General features: G+C 60.3%; 1 protein-coding gene across 2 annotated transcripts in view; it reads right to left on the reverse strand.

The window, feature by feature from the left end:
- The window catches only part of VWC2 (von Willebrand factor C domain containing 2), a 40,513-nt gene that overhangs the window by 1,319 nt on the left and 19,696 nt on the right, over positions 1-19,498 (reverse strand). For both annotated transcript variants that reach the window (XM_080663796.1, XM_080663797.1), the window contains exon 3: positions 18,888-19,017. In XM_080663796.1, the coding sequence (XP_080519922.1) occupies positions 18,888-19,017 (130 nt within the window). The remainder of the gene's footprint in view (positions 1-18,887; positions 19,018-19,498) is intronic.

Genomic DNA, 19,498 nt, shown 5'->3' on the forward strand with positions numbered 1-19,498 from the left:
CTAAGCGAATGGGAAGCACCCCCACTCTCCTCCTGAACCAATGTTACTTAAAAACTGTCCGAGTGACAGACAGCTGTGACGTTCACTAACACACTACCCAGCTGGGGCCTTACCCACAGGCCAAGTCTGCGACCATTTGAGTTCATTAATCCCAAACCATCTTAGCAAAAACATAATTAACCGTGACTTTCAGAGCCCCAGTCTTCTTCTTCAGGCACATTTCGGAGTGAGAGTTTAACACAGCGAGCTGCTGGAAACCACCTGTGTCTCGTGCAGCTTCCACAGCACGTGGGGCGGCTTCTCAGGGGTGGGCAAACTTTTTGACTCGAGGGCCACCATGGGTTCTTAAACTGGACCGGAGGGCCGGAACAAAAGCACGGATGGAGTGTTTGTGTGAACTGATATAAATTCAAAGTAAAGGAGCGGAGGGGAGAGCAAGAGAACCGGATAGAACAGCCGGATCCGGCCCGAGGGCCGTAGTTTGCCCACGGCTGGGCTAACCAGTCCCCTGGAGGGCTCTTCACACGCGTCTCAGCCCCAGAGCTCCGGAATCCCAGCTCGGAAACTGGCTTTGGGAACAAATTCCTGGGTGCTGCTGCTGCGGCTCTGGGACCCCAGCTGAGACCCGCCGCCCGTGCACGCTGCCGGCTGCATCCTCCGCAGGTGCCCGCGAGGACCGTGGGGATGCTCAGCCCACATCCACCGGGAGCCCCTCCACCCACACGGGCGCCACGTCCGCCTTTCAGGGGAGGCTGCGGCCAGGGAGGCGCTGACACCAGCAGTTCGATGCTGTGCCCCCACTCCTGGCTCCGATGCCGGCCGCCGCTGGGACGGGAAAGCCTGTGGGCACTGCGGCTGCAATGAGGCCCCTGAGCCTGTGCGGGGCGCCAGTTCGCACCTCCTTCCTCTGCCTGGAGCGGCTGAGAGTGCGCTCGCCCCCCGCGTGTTCCGGAGTGTTCCGTCACGGCTGCTGGCCTCCAAGCGAAGGCAAGGGAAGGAGCCTCCCTGAGGGCCACGGAGCACCGGGCCCACGGCGACAGGCACGTGCTGCCGGCCGTCCTCGCAGAGCTCAGCCCGACTGGGGGGGGGGGGTAGCAGTGCATGGGGGGGGGGGCAGGGAAATGACGGAGGCACCACTGGAATTCGCTACCTATTTCAGAACAACACCCGGCCGGTGTGGCTCAGTGGTTGAGCACTGACCTATGAACCAGGAGGTCAGGGTTCGATGCCCGGTCAGAGCACAGGCCCGGGTTGCGGGCTCCATCCCCACTAGGGGGCGTGCAGGAGGCAGCCGATCCGTGATTCTCTCTCATCATTGATGTTTCTCTCTCCCTCTCCCTTCCTCTCTGACACCAATAAAAATATATTTTAACAAAAAGGAAAGAAAACGACAACAAACAAAGGTTCAGATACGGCCACTGGTGCCAAGAACGTGACCACTCACCGGGGAAAAGAGAGGCCTAGACAGGAGGCTCCGACACCCAGTTTGCGTTCCGTGTCCCCCACCAACAGGTCAACCAGGACGGTCACAGCACAGATCGCCCTCCCTGACTCGGCTTTGACCTTGAAAGGGCCCCCCGGAGGCTGGTGAGCGAGCTGGGAAAGGCCCTGTCTGCCAGCGATTCTCTCATGTGATCGCCAGGACCACGTGGAGGGTGCTGGTCCCACACCCGCCGCTCCAGCTCCTCCGGCGCCGCCTCCGGGTGTGCAGAGCGGCTCCGGGGTGGAGAGCGGGGCCCCGCGGCGCCCTGCGGAGAAAAGGTGGTGACACGAGTCCGAACCTCCACGCCGTCCCAGAACCCGGCAGAGCCGCGGGCCGCCGGTGCACGGCCTCAGAGCAGCACCGCGCTGGGAGCGCGGACTCGGGTTCGATGCGGGCGTGGCAGGCCCGGCAGACCCTGGATGGGAGGGGGCCAAGCCGCTCCAACCTGCAATAAGAGACTCGCTTCCCAGCTAATCAGGCCCCGTTTATTCGCCCCGAGTGAAACGGTTGACAGGTGACGGCTGAAGGCAGAGTAGGGCTGGCAGGAAGCAGGAGGAGGAAGAGGATCTTAAAACAGGTCAAGGCTCCTGAGACAACAGCACAATCCTCCCCGCTCCAGGCCGCCGCCCAGCCCAGCCAGCTGAAGGCTCCCCCAGGCGCCTTTCCGCGCAGCCCCGCGGCCTGGGCTCACCCACCGGTTGGCAACCGCTGTCCTAGAACGTGAGGGCGATGCTCACCGTGTGCATTCAGCGTTCGAAGAGACATTTCTCCATCCACGAGCCGCGTAAGAAAAGAACTTCTGAGATTGGTGCTACCACCGACCACAGAGCAATCGCCCCGCTCACAGCCTGCCGGGGGCGGGCCCGTGGTCCGGAGGGTCCGCACAGCGAGAGAGAAATAGCCCAGCACCCTTGCACTGAGTCACAGTGTTTGGAAAAGACAGACACATTTCCAGCAAGCAATCCAAGAACGTGTCCGTGTAATCAAGCCCGATTACGCAAGGCGGTCAGAGACACCTCTCCCGGCCGCGGAGCTGCAGAGCTCTGGCCGTTCACATCCCCCAGCGAGGAGCGCAGCAGCAATTCCCCAGCCACAGGCCGCCCATCTCTGCGGAATGTGTTGAATCAAAACGTCTGAAAAGAACTGGGTCATTTTGTTAAGGTTCTCATCTCACTTCAATAGTTGCCACAGGTCATCCTCCGAAAAGCCAATTTCTCATGTCACACAAAGCAAATGACCTGGACTTTGAAGGCTAAAGATTCCAGTGATTACTGGCCCTGTTCTTTAGCAATAAACTGTGCGCACATTCTCACGTATTTCAAATGTTGTCCAAGGGCAGGACGAAGGTAGTGTGAACCTGTGACCTAAATTCTCTCTGAGAAGAATAAACTCCATGTATAAAGAGAGGTGTGGGGTTTTTCTCAGCGTGCATATTACATATAACTTCTGCATATCAAAATGCGGGAAGATTTTGCCAGGCCCAAAAATATTTGTATAAATTCCGTGCACATGTAATCATAGTTTTTAAACATGGTTTGAAGAAAAGCTGTAGACAAAAACAGTACTGGAAGGGTAAAAATATTAATGAAAACCCTCAACCCACACATTTCTCTCTCAATTTATTCTTCTTCCACCTTTTGTTACCAGTTCGGTGTTATAGACGTAAATCCAATTCTTGAGATATCTGGATAAAACGTCCTACCCAAATTCAGTTTGATGGCTCGGTGCCCTATTGGGTTAGTCTGGGAACAGAATCCCAGACTGTGGTTAAACTCAGAATGAAAACAAACATTTCTCTGGCTTCTAGTCATTGTCGTCTACAAGTCTCCATTTTTATTGCTATTAGAGAGAGGGGAGAAGAAAGAGAGAGAGAGAGAGAGAGAGAGAGAGAGAGAGAGAGAAACGTCATTTGGTTGCCTCCTGCAGGGCCCTGACCGGGGTGGAACCCACAACTTTTTGGTTCAGGGGACGACGCTCCAGCGAACTGAGCCACGCAGCCAGGGCCGAGTTCCCCTGTCCCCCCCAGGGGTGGGTAGCCCAGGAGCTGTGTTCTCCTCTGCAGCACTGCAGATGACCTTGGATTTCTCACACAAGGAATTTGGTCATCGCGCCATTGTAAAAGCTTCAACTCGGTGTTTCTTCGGGTTTAAAGACTGATGGTCATTGTAACAAATTAAGTGTGGAAAAGGGAATGAACATATTCAGACGGTTTGCATCTGTCCTTCGGGTGACAATACAGCACTCCATCGCCTGGCTTCTTACATTTTCTAACTGGCTGTCCCTCCCTGGTGCAGGAGCACTGCTGACCTTCAGGCTCAGCGACATCGACAGCGGCTCTTCCTGTCCCTGGTCCCCACGAGGGACCATCGCACCAGTCCCTGGGGCCCTCACCAGGCCGAGTCACTGCGGCCTAACGGCTCAACATTGCCCTGGTTTATGCCTCTCTCTCCATTTCTAGAACCTAAGGGACTTCGCTCTGTTTTTCTTTCAAACTAGGCTGCATATTTCAAAAGCAAAGCAAACCATCTGTCCGTATATACACATATGCCCAGTCTCTGCATTTGCAATAGAAGGAGTTTCATGGACCTCAGCTCCATCTGCCTGGTGACCAGAAACCCAGCGTATTCTCTGTTGATGCTTCAGCACACAGTACAGACATTGACACTTAGTAGGCCTGCTCCCTGACTGTTGCTGGGCACACTGACATGATGGGGTCCCCCTCTCAGCTCTGGCTCTGCTTCCGGCCTGGGGTTCTTCCTACGTGATGGACACTCTCTGCCTGGGTTCATTCTCCATATAATTGGGTGATTGTATTCCCACAGAGTCCCCCCTGGAAAGAATTAGCCGCTGGGAAGGAAGAATAGAGGACACTGGAATCCCCAATTAACTGCACCAAGTCAACCTTGACGTCTGCCCCGAGGCCCACGAAACCCGTGAAGAGTCATTCATCAAATCGGATTTCAGCTCACGGAGCAACCCTGCTCATGGAGTAACCCTGCTCACGGAATAACCCTGCTCACGGAGCAACCCTGCTCACGGAGTAGCCCTGCTCACGGAGTAACCCTGCTCTCGGAATAACCCTGCTCACGGAGTAGCCCTGCTCACGGAGTAGCCCTGCTCACGGAGTAACCCTGCTCATGGAGTAGCCATGCTCATGAAATAGCCCTGCTCACGGAGTAACCCTGCTCACAGAGCAACCCTGCTCATGGAGCAACCCTGCTCTCGGAATAACCCTGCTCATGGAGTAGCCCTGCTCACGGAGTAGCCCTGCTCACGGAGTAGCCCTGCTCACAGAGCAACCCTGCTCATGGAGCAACCCTGCTCTCGGAATAACCCTGCTCACGGAGTAGCCCTGCTCACGGAGTAACCCTGCTCACGGAGTAACCCTGCTCATGGAGTAGCCATGCTCATGAAATAGCCCTGCTCACGGAGTAACCCTGCTCACGGAATAACCCTTCTCACGGAGTAACCCTGCTCACGGAATAACCCTGCTCACGGAGTAACCCTGCTCACGGAATAACCCTGCTCACGGAATAACCCTGCTCACGGAGTAGCCCTGCTCACGGAGTAACCCTGCTCACGGAGTAGCCCTGCTCACGGAGTAACCCTCCTCACGGAGTAGCCCTGCTCACGGAGTAGCCCTGCTCATGGAGTAACCCTGCTCACGGAGCAGAGGGGGACGTTTGGGAGAAGAACAAGCCCACCTCAGTCCCAAACCCTACCCACCAGCGAAGTCCCGGAGGACCACTGCTGATCTCAGCCAACCAATGACTTTACCCAAGATCAAGGCCACATCTGGCCTCTGGCCATGATGACCCAAAGGTCACTTCCTGTTGTAGTAAAATACAGAAATGTTTTAAACTGCTTAAAGAATGTCTAAAAACGTTAGGAAGGTTTTAAAGTGTTTGAGTTAACTTTCCTGGAAAGTTAAAGTGTGGTATTAAGGACACGTTCCCCACTGCCCTGAGCGTGTGCGCCCCGGAGATAAGGATTTGAACTTCAGTTCCGGACTCAGAGTGACCTGTACTCTCCCCAGATAACCACATGCAGCCCCTCGCCCTGTTTGAGATGAACACGTGTGCATTGACGTCACTCGTTGATAGCCACCTGAACTGCTGCAGGTACGAACAGGCTTTAAAAATAAATCCCGGCCCGCTAACGGCGCTCGCCTGTCCAGGCAGCCACAAAGGCACGTCCTTTTGTCAATCCGGCCAGCAACGCCGCTCCACGCGCCCCTTCCTGCCAGACGACAGAAGAACAGCTAGTACCTCCTGATCCAGACACGACCGAGCTCTCGGGTAAGGGACGCTGGATCCCTGCATCCGGACCGGGCCAGCCCATCTGCCGGACCCCAGAGGACAGCACCACCGGGCTCCCGTTAAGCCTGTACCCGCAGCACCAGGAACGTGTGTGAGTAATACAGTGCTGTGTGATCTGCCATTGCATCTGTGTCACGTGGTGTCATTCCTCCGGCAGTTGATGGAATTACTGTGCGTACGCTTAAAATTTAAAGTAAAGCTTCTGGTCTTCTTGGTCCTGAGCCTGCCCTTGGTCCTGCTGGCGTAGAGTAGCCTCTTCGCTAGCAACTCCTTGAATGTCCCAACTCCTGCACGGTTGAAGTTTATCACAAGGGACGCCTTAGGTAACGCCCCAGATCCTTTCCCGGGATCTACGTGGGACCCTTCCACATTCACCTCTCGGGCCCGGGCCCCACCTCTGACTTCCAGAGCCCAACCACCAGCTGGACAACACGGACCTCCGTTGGCTTACAGAGCTTAATACATCCAAACCTGGATGCCGGGCTCGCCCCACCCCATCGTGCCCTGCCCGCCCACATTCTTCTCCGCAGACACCAAGCCCACTCCTGCAGCGGCCCGGCGGAGCTCCTTGGAGATACCTGAGCACCTCGCATGCCCCAATGCAGCCCCTCAGCAAATCTCAGCACCCCACCTTCAGCATTGCTGCGTCTCTACTCCTGACCCTGGCCACTGGGTGCCCTGGACTCTGCACATTTCTAACTCAAGACGTACGGGGTCTGTAGGGGCAATTGTGGAAATGTCCTCCTTCCGCGTGAAACTGGGAGAGCGGGATCTCCCTGGCTGGGCCAGTTTCTGTTCTGCCACCTTCAATCCTGCAGCTTCACGGCACACCCAGGCTGGACACGTGGCCGGGGAAGCTTAACGGGCACTGGGAAGCTCATTGTCAAGAAGCTAATACAGCCCTGACCGGTGTGGCTCAGTGGATAGAGCGTCGGCCTGCAGACTGAAGGGTCCCGGGTTTGATTCCGGTCAAGGGCATGTACCTTGGTTGCGGGCACATCCCCGGTGGGGGGTGTGCAGGAGGCAGCGGATCGATGTTTCTCTCTCATCGATGTTTCTGGCTCTCTATCTCTCTCTCTTCCTCTCTGTAAAATATCAATAAAATATATTAAAAAAAAAAAAAAAAGAAGCTAATACAACTTGAGAAAGTCTCGACAGTGTGAATTTTATCAGGAGGTTAAGGACCCCCCCACACACACACACACGCGTGCACATGCACACACACATGCACACACACGCACGCACGCACACACACACCCTGCTGTGCTCTGGAAAACGCTGACTGCAAAGGCTCCCTCCCTCCTGCAGGGCCGGGAGGAGACACACAGGTGTCCTTGCTCCCCCGTGAGCAGGCACAGACCCTTCAAATTCCCCTTTCCCCTCCAGGATCAGTTGAATTGATGTCAGCACTGGCAACTCAGAAGAACCGTGTTAACTTCTCTCCGGGGCCCTGGACGTTGGGACCCCATCTGCTTAAGAAGCACATGGCTCAGCGCCTGCCCCCGGAACAGGCGGGGCCCAGGAGAAGGGTCCTGTGGTCTCCTATCCCATCACGCCCCCTCCACCCCACTTCCCACCGCAGCTCTCTCTGCCTGTGCGCCCTCCCGTCAGAGGGGCCCACTGGCCTAGCGGCCGATGCCTGCAGGCCTCCCGGTCACGGGTCTCCCGTTGGCCGTCATCCGGCCCCGCGATCATCTTTCTGAACACGTCTTTCTTACCGTCTGGATGCTGTAATTCGTGCTGGGCCATCTTGTGGCCAGAAGAGGGTGTTAGGGTTTTTCAGCGTCGCAGAAGCGCGGCCACCCGTCTGCGCCCACCCACGTCCAGCAGCCGGAGGCCACGCCGCCGCAGCGTCCGTGTCCGCGGACAGCAGCCTCGTCACTAGGTGTCTGTTGACACTGAGCCAGATCCGCCCCATGTTCTACCGCGAGGGCCACGCAGCACAAAGCCAGCCCTTCCCCACGAGAGAGCGATGTGCTCCATGACATTTCTCCCCGGGAACCTCGGCTCTCTGCTGCGGTGAAATGACCGTCACAGAACCACCGCGTTCGCCATGTCACCCTGAGACCCTGCGTCCAACAGGGTGGGGCGCTCCTCCGAGGCCTGCCACGGGCAAAGTAAAAAATGCCAACTATCGGCACTCCGGCCAGCCAGCGTGGCTCGTGGTGGAGCATCGACCGTGGACGGAGGTCACCGTGAGGTCCGGGCCAGGGCGCAGGCCCGCGTTGTGGGTTGTGGGTTGTGGGCTCCATCCCCAGTCGGGGGCGCGCAGGAAGCAGCTGATCCAGGGTTCTCTCTCATCACTGAGGTTTCTATCTCTCCCGCTCCCTTCCTCTCTGACATCAGTGAAAATATTAAACGATAAATAATAAATATCAGCATTCCAGAAGCAAAGGGTAACATTTCCACAGAAGAAAATCCACACCGAAATACATGGTGACAATTCCCAAGAGCAGTCAGCGTGGACACACCCCTCGCCCCGACAACAAGCTGTGGGAACGGGGGGGGGGGGGGGGGGGGCAGCAGGCCACGGGGCAGGCACCGCCCCGGAGGGGAGCCAGAGCAGCTTCCCGCAGCCAGGAAAGCGCATTCCCTGAGGGCGCGACAGGCACCCGGTGCAGCATCGGGCGCGACAGACAGCGCCTCCGGGGGACGGGGCTGCGCACACTGTCCGGAAGCCGGAATATGGCCAGCCAGGAACACTACCATCACCAAAGGGACAGGAACCCCAGTGATCAGACAGGGTGACCTCCCGGATTCTGGAACCCCACCCAGGACAGCCCACAGGGGGCGGGAGCCAGCGAGCAGGGAGTCGGAGAACTCCAATGCACCCAGCCCCTGGCGCCCAGGGCGCGGCCATGCTAAAGCACACAGCGGCTCTTCGGTTCCGAGAACCCTACTCAGTAAAGGTGTCTCTTAAACTGTGAAGGGAAATAAACCCAGACCCTACAACTTGCAAGGACAGACAAGAAGGAGGGGGTCCCCGATTTCCTCCCGCGGGTTCTGAGAAGGGGGCCCAGCCGGGCGAGCGGAGCAGCCACAGGAGCGGAGGCCGCTGCACACACCTCCGTTCGCCGACGCGCTTCTGAGGCCAGAGCAGAGCCGGAAGACACAGAGGCCCGTCCAGGGGTCCTCAAACTTTTTAAACAGGGGGCCAGGTCCCTGTCCCTCAGACCGCTGGAGGGCCGGACTATAGTTTAAAAAAACAACTATGAACAAATTCCTATGCGCACTGCGGGCCCGGGACGCGTCGGCTGCGAAGCAGGACAGGCAGCGGCCCCCGGCGGGCCGGATCCGTGTCCTCGGCGGGCCGCCTGTGGCCCGCGGGCCGTCGTTGGAGGACGCCTGCACACAGTCCCGCGGCTGTACGAGTGACCCCACGCGGCGGCGAGGTCTGAGACCAGACGGACTAGGAGGAGCAGTAATCTCCCCAGAGGCCGTGGCGATCTGCGGGGGGCGGAGCGGCTCGGCCTGCCGTTAGCGTGCGAACCCCAGCGCGAGAAGGAGCCGGGCACACGGGGGGCAGAGCTCGCGTGTCGCCGTGCTTTTCACCTGTGAACCCGTAGGGAGCTGAGGACCGAGGGCCCGGCTGCGCCAGACCCAGAGGAGACGAGCCTTCCGTGGGCGAGGTGGTGCCCCCCGCTGGCAGCGTGACGGGAAAGCTGGAGGCAGCCAGAATGTCCGCCCGCGCCAACGGCTGTGAATGTCAAAGCCTGGGCTTGCACAGGGCACAGCCAGGGAGCCAGTCTGCACCCTGGCGCCCACCCGGGGGATGCTGGGAAGCCTGCCAGCTGCCTGGGCCGGGGCTGAGAGCATCGGGCGTGCCCTCCAAGAGTCGGGAGAGCAGACAGAAAGTGCCAGAGAGAAGCCACCCCGGAGCACGGCAGGGGAGTGACGGAGACCCCGGAGACACACAAAGCCCGCAGCCAGGGTGTGGATGGAGAAGCCTCTGACAGTTCCGAAAGCTGGCCGCGGGACTGTAACACTCAAACCCCGCACTCTCCAGCCACACTGGTGCTCAGCCCGAGAGAAAACCCCGACCGAACCCCGAAAACGCCTGAAGCCAGTGGGACCTTAACCCCCCTGAGCAGCAGCAGGGCCCAGGCCCAGGAGGGACACACCTCGCACCCAGCAGAACGGCCGTGATGGGGTACAGGGCAGGCCACCCCCAAGTATGCCACGTTGACATATGGATTATTTTGAATTAAAGTTGGTGGAGAAACAGCTGGTGCAAGAAGGACCGTCTGACACCCTCTCAACTCCTCCCCGCAGGAAAGCTAGAAATAAATCGTCCAGGAGAAGGTGCCCCCCGCACCTGGAGCGTGGAAGGCCTCCCTGTGGTCGGAAACAGAGAGTCTAGGGCAGGGGTGGGCAAACTTTTTGACTCGAGGGCCACCATGGGTTCTTACACTGGACTGGAGGGCCGGAACAAAAGCATGGATGGAGTGTTTGTGTGAACTGATATAAATTCAAAGTAAAGGAGCGGAGGGGAGAGCAAGAGAACTGGATAGAACAGCCGGATCCGGCCTGCGGGCCGTCGTTTGCCCACGGCTGCTCTAGGGCTCAGGTGTCCGTGTAAACAAACCTTGTTGCTTCTCCACTCATTCTCTAACCCAAACAGAAACTCCTTTGTTTGGTTGAATCCTCAGCGAAAACAGTTTCTTTGTATAAAAAGGTAATGAACCGCCTGCCTCCGGCACTTCTCAGGCCCCGTGGCCCTGGGGAAATTAAATGTGTTTGTTTTCCTCCTGGGACTCGGTCTCCTGTCAGCGGAATTCTTAGATCAGCCAGAGGAGCCGAGAAGGGTAGAGGAAAACTGTTTCCTCCCCTGGCGCCGAGTTTCTCAAGACTGACAATTCCAAGTGCTGGTGAGGAGAGCGAACCACCAGGACTCGCACACATTGTCCGAGGGGGTGTGACACAGTAGGTACTGACTCTTTGAAAACTGTCAACTGACTTTACACACAAATGTGTAACTCTAGGGCAGCCGTGGGCAAATGACGGCCCGCGGGCCGGATCCGGCTGTTCTATCCGGCTCTCTTGCTCTCCCCTCTGCTCCTTTACTTTGAATTTATATTAGTTCACACAAACACTCCATCCATGCTTTTGTTCCGGCCCTCCGGTCCAGTTTAAGAACCCATTGTGGCCCTCGAGTCAAAAAGTTTGCCCACCCCTGCTCTAGACCCACCCCTAAGAGACCGGGAAGGGTATGCGCACGGAAAGGTTGGCACACACCACTCGTGGCCCTGGATTCCTATGGGCGCACTTGGCCAGCAGGGGAGGGATTGTGGACGGTGGTGTGTCTCCATCAGAACGGGACTCGGCCGGGAAAGGGAACCCAAAGGCACACACCTTGGGTGCCGTGCAGGATTGTCGGTGGGACGGAAGACAAGTTCACGGATGCTTCTTGGCGAGTTCTCATGTATTCTCGACCGTTTCATCTACTTCCTTTTACACAGGAGGAAGGTGGGGCCCAGATGTGGCTGGTGATCCCCTTGGGGACACAGTAGGCACGGCAGTGGGTGGGACAGAGCCTGCCCCCCCCTTCCGCCGCCGCCCCGGCCCCAGGCCAGCTCGGGACCCAGGGCCCCTGCCTGGATCGCCGTGTGGGTCCTCATTAGGGACGGTCACAGGGCTTTCTCTCCGTGGGCGCTCATGACGAGTGTTACTCGTCGTAAGTGTTGGCCTTGTCAATGAGCTCAGTGGCTGGCTCAGCACCGGGTGGAGGGGAACAAGCACCCAGAATGGCTGCCGGAGCCGGTCCTGCCTTCGGGTCAGACACTCGCCGTCCACGAGGCTGACGGTGCTGCAGGTCGCACGGTGCAGGGGGGAAGCTCCTCGCTGAGCCTGGACCCCGCCTCTGAGCCCCTCTGAGCAGTGGCCTGTGTGGCGCCCGCATCTGCCCTCTGCCCCCGTGCGCCCACTGCAGCCCGTCCCCCCAGAGGGCCTGGAGGCGGGCTGTGCGCTGTCCCCCAGAGGGCCTGGAGGCGGGCTGTGCGCTGTCCCCAGAGGGCCTGGAGGGGCCCCCGGGCTGTGCGCTGTCCCCCAGAGGGCCTGGAGGCGGGCTGTGCGCTGTCCCCCAGAGGGCCTGGAGGCGGGCTGTGCACTGTCCCCCAGAGGGCCTGGAGGCGGGCTGTGCACTGTCCCCCAGAGGGCCTGGAGGCGGGCTGTGCACTGTCCCCCAGAGGGCCTGGAGGCGGGCTGTGCGCTGTCCCCCAGAGGGCCTGGAGGCGGGCTGTGCGCTGTCCCCAGAGGGCCTGGAGGCGGGCTGTGCGCTGTCCCCAGAGGGCCTGGAGGCGGGCTGTGCGCTGTCCCCAGAGGGCCTGGAGGCGGGCTGTGCGCTGACCCCCCAGAGGGCCTGGAGGGGCCCCCGGGCCGTGGGCTGCATGGAGCCGGCTGTGGAGACTGACGTGGACTCTCCGTCCCCGCGTGGCTCCTCAGGGGCCGAGGCTTGTGCGACATCTGTTACCGTGACCCCATGTTATGGAACCGGGTGACGCCAGGTTCAAACACAGACCCTCTTCCCAAGGCCCACGGGTCTCATGGGAAACAGAGTCTCCTAATGACAGAACGAGGCCTTTTCTCCGCAAGACAAGGCGTTCCTCAGTGAGGCCCGCGCTCCGGGCGGCCGCGGAGGGGAGTGGTGACCGATGGGGAGTGGTGACCGATGGGGTGGTGACCGATGGGGAGTGGTGACCGATGGGGTGGTGACCGATGGGGTGTGGTGACCGATGGGGTGTGGTGACCGATGGGGTGTGGTGACCGATGGGGTGTGGTGACCGATGGAGTGTGGTGACCGATGGGGAGTGGTGACGGATGGGGCGTGGTGACCGATGGGGTGGTGACCGATGGGGAGTGGTGACCGATGGGGAGTGGTGACCGATGGAGTGTGGTGACCGATGGGGAGTGGTGACGGATGGGGCGTGGTGACCGATGGGGTGGTGACCGATGGGGTGTGGTGACTGATGGGGCGTGGTGACCGATGGGGAGTGGTGACCGATGGGGTGGTGACCGATGGGGAGTGGTGACCGACGGGGTGTGGTGACCGATGGGGTGGTGACCGATGGGGTGTGGTGACCGATGGGGTGTGGTGACCGATGGAGTGTGGTGACCGATGGGGAGTGGTGACGGATGGGGCGTGGTGACCGATGGGGTGGTGACCGATGGGGAGTGGTGACCGATGGGGAGTGGTGACCGATGGAGTGTGGTGACCGATGGGGAGTGGTGACTGATGGGGAGTGGTGACCGATGGGGTGTGGTGACTGATGGGGAGTGGTGACCGATGGGGAGTGGTGACCGATGGGGAGGTGACCGATGGGGAGTGGTGACCGATGGGGTGGTGACCGATGGGGTGTGGTGACCGATGGGGTGGTGACCGATGGGGTGTGGTGACCGATGGGGAGTGGTGACCGATGGGGAGTGGTGACCGATGGGGAGGTGACCGATGGGGAGTGGTGACCGATGGGGAGTGGTGACGGATGGGGCGTGGTGACCGATGGGGTGGTGACCGATGGGGAGTGGTGACGGATGGGGCGTGGTGACCGATGGGGTGGTGACCGATGGGGTGTGGTGACCGATGGGGAGTGGTGACCGATGGGGTGGTGACCGATGGGGTGTGGTGACCGATGGGGTGGTGACCGATGGGGCGTGGTGACCGATGGGGCGTGGTGACCGATGGGGTGGTGACCGATGGGGTGTGGTGACCGATGGGGAGTGGTGACCGATGGGGAGTGGTGACGGATGGGGCGTGGTGACCGATGGGGTGGTGACCGATGGGGTGTGGTGACCGATGGGGAGGTGACCGATGGGGAGGTGACCGATGGGGAGGTGACCGATGGGGAGGTGACCGATGGGGAGTGGTGACAGATGGGGCGGTGACCAATGGTGTGGTGACCGATGGGGAGGTGACCGATGGGGAGTGGTGACCGATGGGGAGTGGTGACCGATGGGGAGGTGACCGATGGGGAGGTGACCGATGGGGTGGTGACCGATGGGGTGTGGTGACTGATGGGGAGGTGACCGATGGGGAGGTGACCGACGGGGAGTGGTGACCGACGGGGTGTGGTGACCGATGGGGTGGTGACCGATGGGGTGTGGTGACCGATGGGGTGTGGTGACCGATGGAGTGTGGTGACCGATGGGGAGTGGTGACGGATGGGGCGTGGTGACCGATGGGGTGGTGACCGATGGGGAGTGGTGACCGATGGGGAGTGGTGACCGATGGGGAGTGGTGACGGATGGGGCGTGGTGACCGATGGGGTGTGGTGACTGATGGGGTGGTGACCGATGGGGAGTGGTGACCGATGGGGTGGTGACCAATGGGGAGGTGACCGATGGGGAGGTGACCGACGGGGTCCGTGCACAGCCGTCAGCGTCACCGGTGCTCATAGCCCTGAGGCGAGGGCGTCGCTTTCACAGAATGTGAGCCGCAGTTTGCAGAGCCGGCGAAGTACGGCTGCCCGGGCACCGGCTCCTTCGCGCGGGAGCTTGTCCTCCTGAGAGACAGACGCCAACGAGGCTGGGCTGGCGCCGAGGAGCAGCCCGTCTCCGAGCAGCACAGCGGGGTTTGCGTTCCCGGCGCCGCCTGGAGGCCCCCCGGAGCGCACGGCGGTTCCCCCGGCCAGGCAGGCTGGGCCGCGAGCAGGGCCGCCGTCTCCACGCGCTCAGCTCTCCCCCGCTCCCCCTGAGGCTGGGGATGCATCTCCGCCACCTGGGCAGTGGCCCCTGTGGCACCCGCGACGGGAGCCACCTCCCCAGGAGACATCCGTGACAGCTGGTTCCCGGTGGCCCAGGACGCGCGCCCACGCGGCCCCAGCAGACCAAGGAGCGTCCCGGGGGACAGATGGCGGGGGGGGGTCAGCGCCCGGACTGCAGCCTCGGACCTGGGACTCGGGCTGGACAACCTCCGTGGTGCCTGTGGTGCAGACGTGGGGCTTCCGCGAGGGGCCTGGCGATGGCATCGCTGTGAGGATCACGCGTGGAAGTGCACCCTGCGGGCGGGAGAAAGCGCCCCGAGTCCTGGCCACAGCCGTGCGCGTGGCCACCGCCCGGAGCCCATGCGTCCCCGGACCATGGTCCCACGTGCAGGCGGGGAAAGGAAGAGGCGCGCAAAGCAAAGGAAGCTGCCCGGCCGGCGTGGCTCCGTGGCTGAGCGGCGACCTATGAACCGGGAGGTCAGGGTTCGATTCCCCGTCAGGGCACGGGCCTGGGTCGTGGGCTCGATCCCCAGTGAAGGACAAGGAGGCAGGCGATCAATGATCCTCTCTCATCATTGATGTTTCTCTCTCCCTCTCCCTTCCTCTCTGAAGTCAATAAAAAGACATATATACGCGCACACACACACACTCTCACACGCACAAACGCACACACACTCTCACACGCACACACACACACTCACAAGCACACACACACATTCACACACACTCACATGCACACACACTCACACACACACTCTCACACGCGCGCACACACACACTCACACACACTCACACACACACACACACACTCTCACACTCACACACACACTCACACACACACACACACACACACGCACACACACGTATGCGAAAGGATCCTGCTGCAAAGGCCCACCTGCCCAGCTCTGTGCCAGGGCGCTTCTCTCAGCTTCAAGGACTCTCACTCCACGGCTCCGAGTGCCACCAAGGGCGCCCACAGCCCACGGCCTCCAATCCAGCCGCCACCTGCCCTCCAAGGGCCCTGAGCCCCACGCGGGAATGACGGCGGGCCCCGCGGAACTCACCACCCCCTTCCGAACCCCCCACCCCACCCCCACCGCGCAGCACTGCCCACGGTTCCATCTGACCCGCACTGTGCACAGGGTGTGAGGCCCGCCTGCCGTCCTCATTCCGGCCTCACACCGCAGCCCCGTCACCCCCAGGCTGGGGGCCTTTTCCAGCCACACAGGCCGCCCGCAGCCCCTCCTCCCCCCGCACCTGTGTCTCTCCGCTCCCCCCTTTGCCAGGGCGTCCGTGGCCTCAGAGCAGGCTGATCCCCCCCCTGCCCAGGAACGAATGGAGCGCCCACGCCGTCGGGTGGGTCACTGTGACGAAGCATGCCCGGAGGTGGCCTCCTCAACGCCCATTTTACAGGCCCAACAAGGACGTGGGGACGGCGGGCTGCTCTCTCAGGCTCGGACCCAAGGCCTCACGGTCCCCCAGGGCGTGCGATGGCTCTTCCCACCCCAGTGGCTCTCGGGCACCAAGAACATGTACACTCCGTTAACGGGACCGAGCGTGTGCATGCAGAACAGTGCCGTGGAGCCGTTCCAGCTGCCGGGGCGGAACCCTGAGCCGAGCACCATCGGCACCGACCCTCGAGGGGCAGCGAGGGCGGCCTCGCCGGACGCCGTGAGCGTGGCGCCTTGTGAGGCACAGCCGGCCCACGGAGCAGCATCAGGAGAGGCCCAGCCTCTGACCCAGTCGTGTCACGGCGGGTTCATCCCAATGAAGCCATTCCAGGGCCAACAGAGGCCCCACCACGCGTGTTCCCCGATGTCACTCGGGTACCCCCCCCCCCCCAGCTCCTCTCCATTCAGGAAACAGACCCAGCTGTTTGCAGGGCCGCAGTCTGTCAGCTCCTAGAGCCACGCCCCTGATCCACCTTTGCATCCGCTGTGAAGTCAATCAAAGTGCCTCCCTGTTATAAAAGCAGTGTGTCCGCTCACATGCGTGTGCACACACACATGCACACACACATGCACAGACACCACACACACACAGACCCCTCTCCAAAAACCAGCAAAGAGACCCAAACACTTCACAAAACGGCCAAAGAGCACGTGGGTTACGTCGTCCCACATCCCTGCTCAGCTACACGTGCGTGTTCACCCGCCTCGATGCTCCTGGTGAAGTGACGTAAGGGCATGTGCCTCGGACACATCACGGCCACTGCCGATCAGCACCCTTCAGTCCCACTCACCGGAAGCCCCCCCTTTTCCTGCGACGGAGCTGCCGGCTTACCGTCGTGAGGGGAGGGGCGGGCCAGGACCTGAAACTCAGTCGGAACACGTGTCCCCCTGAACAGCAGGCCCAGGAGGACACGGGTCCAAAGAGAGCCGGGAGTCCCCTTTGTCTCTCTCTCTCTCTTTCTCCACTTGGTTTTGGCGTGTTGGAACTGTGTAGTCATTTGCCAGATACATGCACTGCATGTATATTTTCCAAATACGAGGGCTGCTTTGCACCAGCTTAATACTGTTGTATGATGAACAGCGGCTCTTAATTTTGGAAAGATTCGACATGAGGCCATATAGGAGCCAGCCTTTCCCGGAGAGAAGGATCTTCATATGACTCACACACACGCATGCACAGATACATTATGTGCACACTCAGGCACACACACATGCACACAGAGAGACACACAGATCATAGACACACACATGCATATAGACACACCATGCAGCTCTGTCCAGCTCACCACATGTGGTTAAACTGTGATCTTAGCCCTGACTGATTTGGCTCAGTGGATAGAGCGTCAGCCTGCGGACTGAAGGGTCCCGGGTTCGATTCCAGTCAAGGGCATGTACCTTGGTTGCGGGCACATCCCCAGTGGGGAGTGTGCAGGAGGCAGCTGATCGATGTTTCTCTCTCATCGATGTTTCTAACTCTCTCTCCCTCTCCCTTCCTCCCTGTAAAAAAATCAATAAAATATATTTTTAAAAAATAAATAAACTGTGATCTTAGCCTCCTCTTTGCAATACACAGGAGGGAAAACACACTCTAATTCCTAGCCGTGCATCTCACTCATTTCCCATGAACTTGCTTCTGATAAGCGGAGTTCCCAGCATTCGTCTTGAAAACGTTACATCCGTTTGCATTTTCTTCCCAAACCAGCTGCATCGGATTCCTGGGGGCGGTAACGCTGTGGATAACCGCCACCCAGTGGCAGTGAAGCTGAGGGGCCCTTCCATCTTTACCGCCAGGGCCTGCGTGCTTTTGTGAGCGTGGCGCCCTCGGGGGGTGCAGTTCCCCTTGGAGGGTCAGAGCCGAGCCCACAGGCCCCTGGGGGTCCCCTCTACGCGCAGGAACGGTGGGCCCCGCACGCAGACCTGGTCCTCTGATCGCCAACGTCCACGGGGCAGCCGGGACGGAGGGTCAGGGGGGACGGGCCTGGGCCTCCCCTCTGCACGGCACCCCCCACCGGAGAGACGGGAAATGTTGCAGGTCAGCCTAACACCCCTGTTCATATCTCTGGGGAAACATAGACAGTGCCGCTCCAGCATCCACTTTACCAAAAGAGAACCCTCGAGAGAGGGGGCCGCGCAGTCAACCGAGGGACCGATGGCGTCGCATTTGCTTGGTGATCATTTATTTATGTCCCAGGCTTTCTTGGCCCCGAATGTTGGCTGCTTTGATGTCAGCGACTCTGGCAGCTGGAGCGTGAGCGGCAATTCCCCTCCGTCGGGAGGAAGAGTGTTTAATGCTGCAGGTCGGTCGGAGTGAGGGCAAGGCCAGGTCACCGCGGCGGTCACCGGCCCAGACCTCCCTCTTCCCCCCGAGCCCAGTCCGCCTGAGCCACGGTCACAGAAGGCGCCACTGCTGGTGTCCTGTGACCTGTGAGCTGTCAGACGTGTAACTGTGTTTTGACGGAAGCATCCTGGGTGGGCGCGGTGCGGACAGCTGCCGTGGATTAGGCACCAAACCCACTCAATTATCGCAGAGCTCAATTCTCATAGGAACTGCTTTCACGTTTCAAGCAAAAGTTTGACCGAGAATTCCAAACACAGGCCCGGGTTGCGGGCTCCATCCCCAGTGGGGCGTGCGGAGGCAGCCGGTCCGTGATTCCCTCTCACCATGGATGTTTCTCTCTCCCTCTCCCTTCCTCCCTGAGATCAACAAAAAATACATTTTTTAAAACAACAACAACAACAACGACACACAAGAGAACTCCTGCCCTCCTCCTGAGCAGCTCCCGGCGCTGGGCCTGGGGGTCACAGCGCCGTGCACCGGGGTGTGGACAGCTGCCCTCACTCCTCCCCACCTTCTCGCTGGGAAGTAAGCGAGGACTGGTGGATGGAGGGCCATGGAGGCCCCCCGCTGTGCCCCCGCTGTGCACACGCATGCACCTACCGTTTCTGCAGATGGGGCAGCACTGGTCAGGCTCGTACACGGGGTCCACGCACTCGGTCTGGGGACACGCGGACACGGAGCACAGCACCTCCCCGCTGGCCTCGCAGCGACAGCGCTCGCACGGAGACACCTGCAACACAAGCCACAGTCTGGGCGTCCGTCCTGCCCGCACACGCCTGTCCCTTCCCGCACACGCCTGTCTCTCCCCGCACACGCCCGTCTCCTCCTGCACACGCCTGTCTCTCCCCGCACACGCCTGTCTCCTCCCGCACACGCCTGTCTCTCCTCCGCACACGCCCGTCTCCTCCCGCACACGCCTGTCTCTTCCCCGCACACGCCTGTCTCCTCCCGCACACGCCCGTCTCTTTCTGCACACGCCTCTCTTCCCGCACACGCCTGTCTCTTCCCGCACACGCCTGTCTCTTCCGCCACATGCCTGTCTCTCCACGCACACACCTGTCTCTTCCCCACACATGCCTGTCTCCTCCCGCACACGCCTGTCTCTTCCCCGCACATGCCTGTCTCCTCCCGCATACGCCTGTCTCTTCCCCCCACACGCCTGTCTCCTCCCGCACACGCCTGTCTCTCCCCCCACAGGCCTGTCTCTCCCC

The sequence above is a fragment of the Plecotus auritus genome (genome assembly GCF_963455305.1).
Source record: "Plecotus auritus genome assembly, chromosome: 4".
In the NCBI taxonomy this organism is placed as follows: domain Eukaryota; kingdom Metazoa; phylum Chordata; class Mammalia; order Chiroptera; family Vespertilionidae; genus Plecotus; species Plecotus auritus.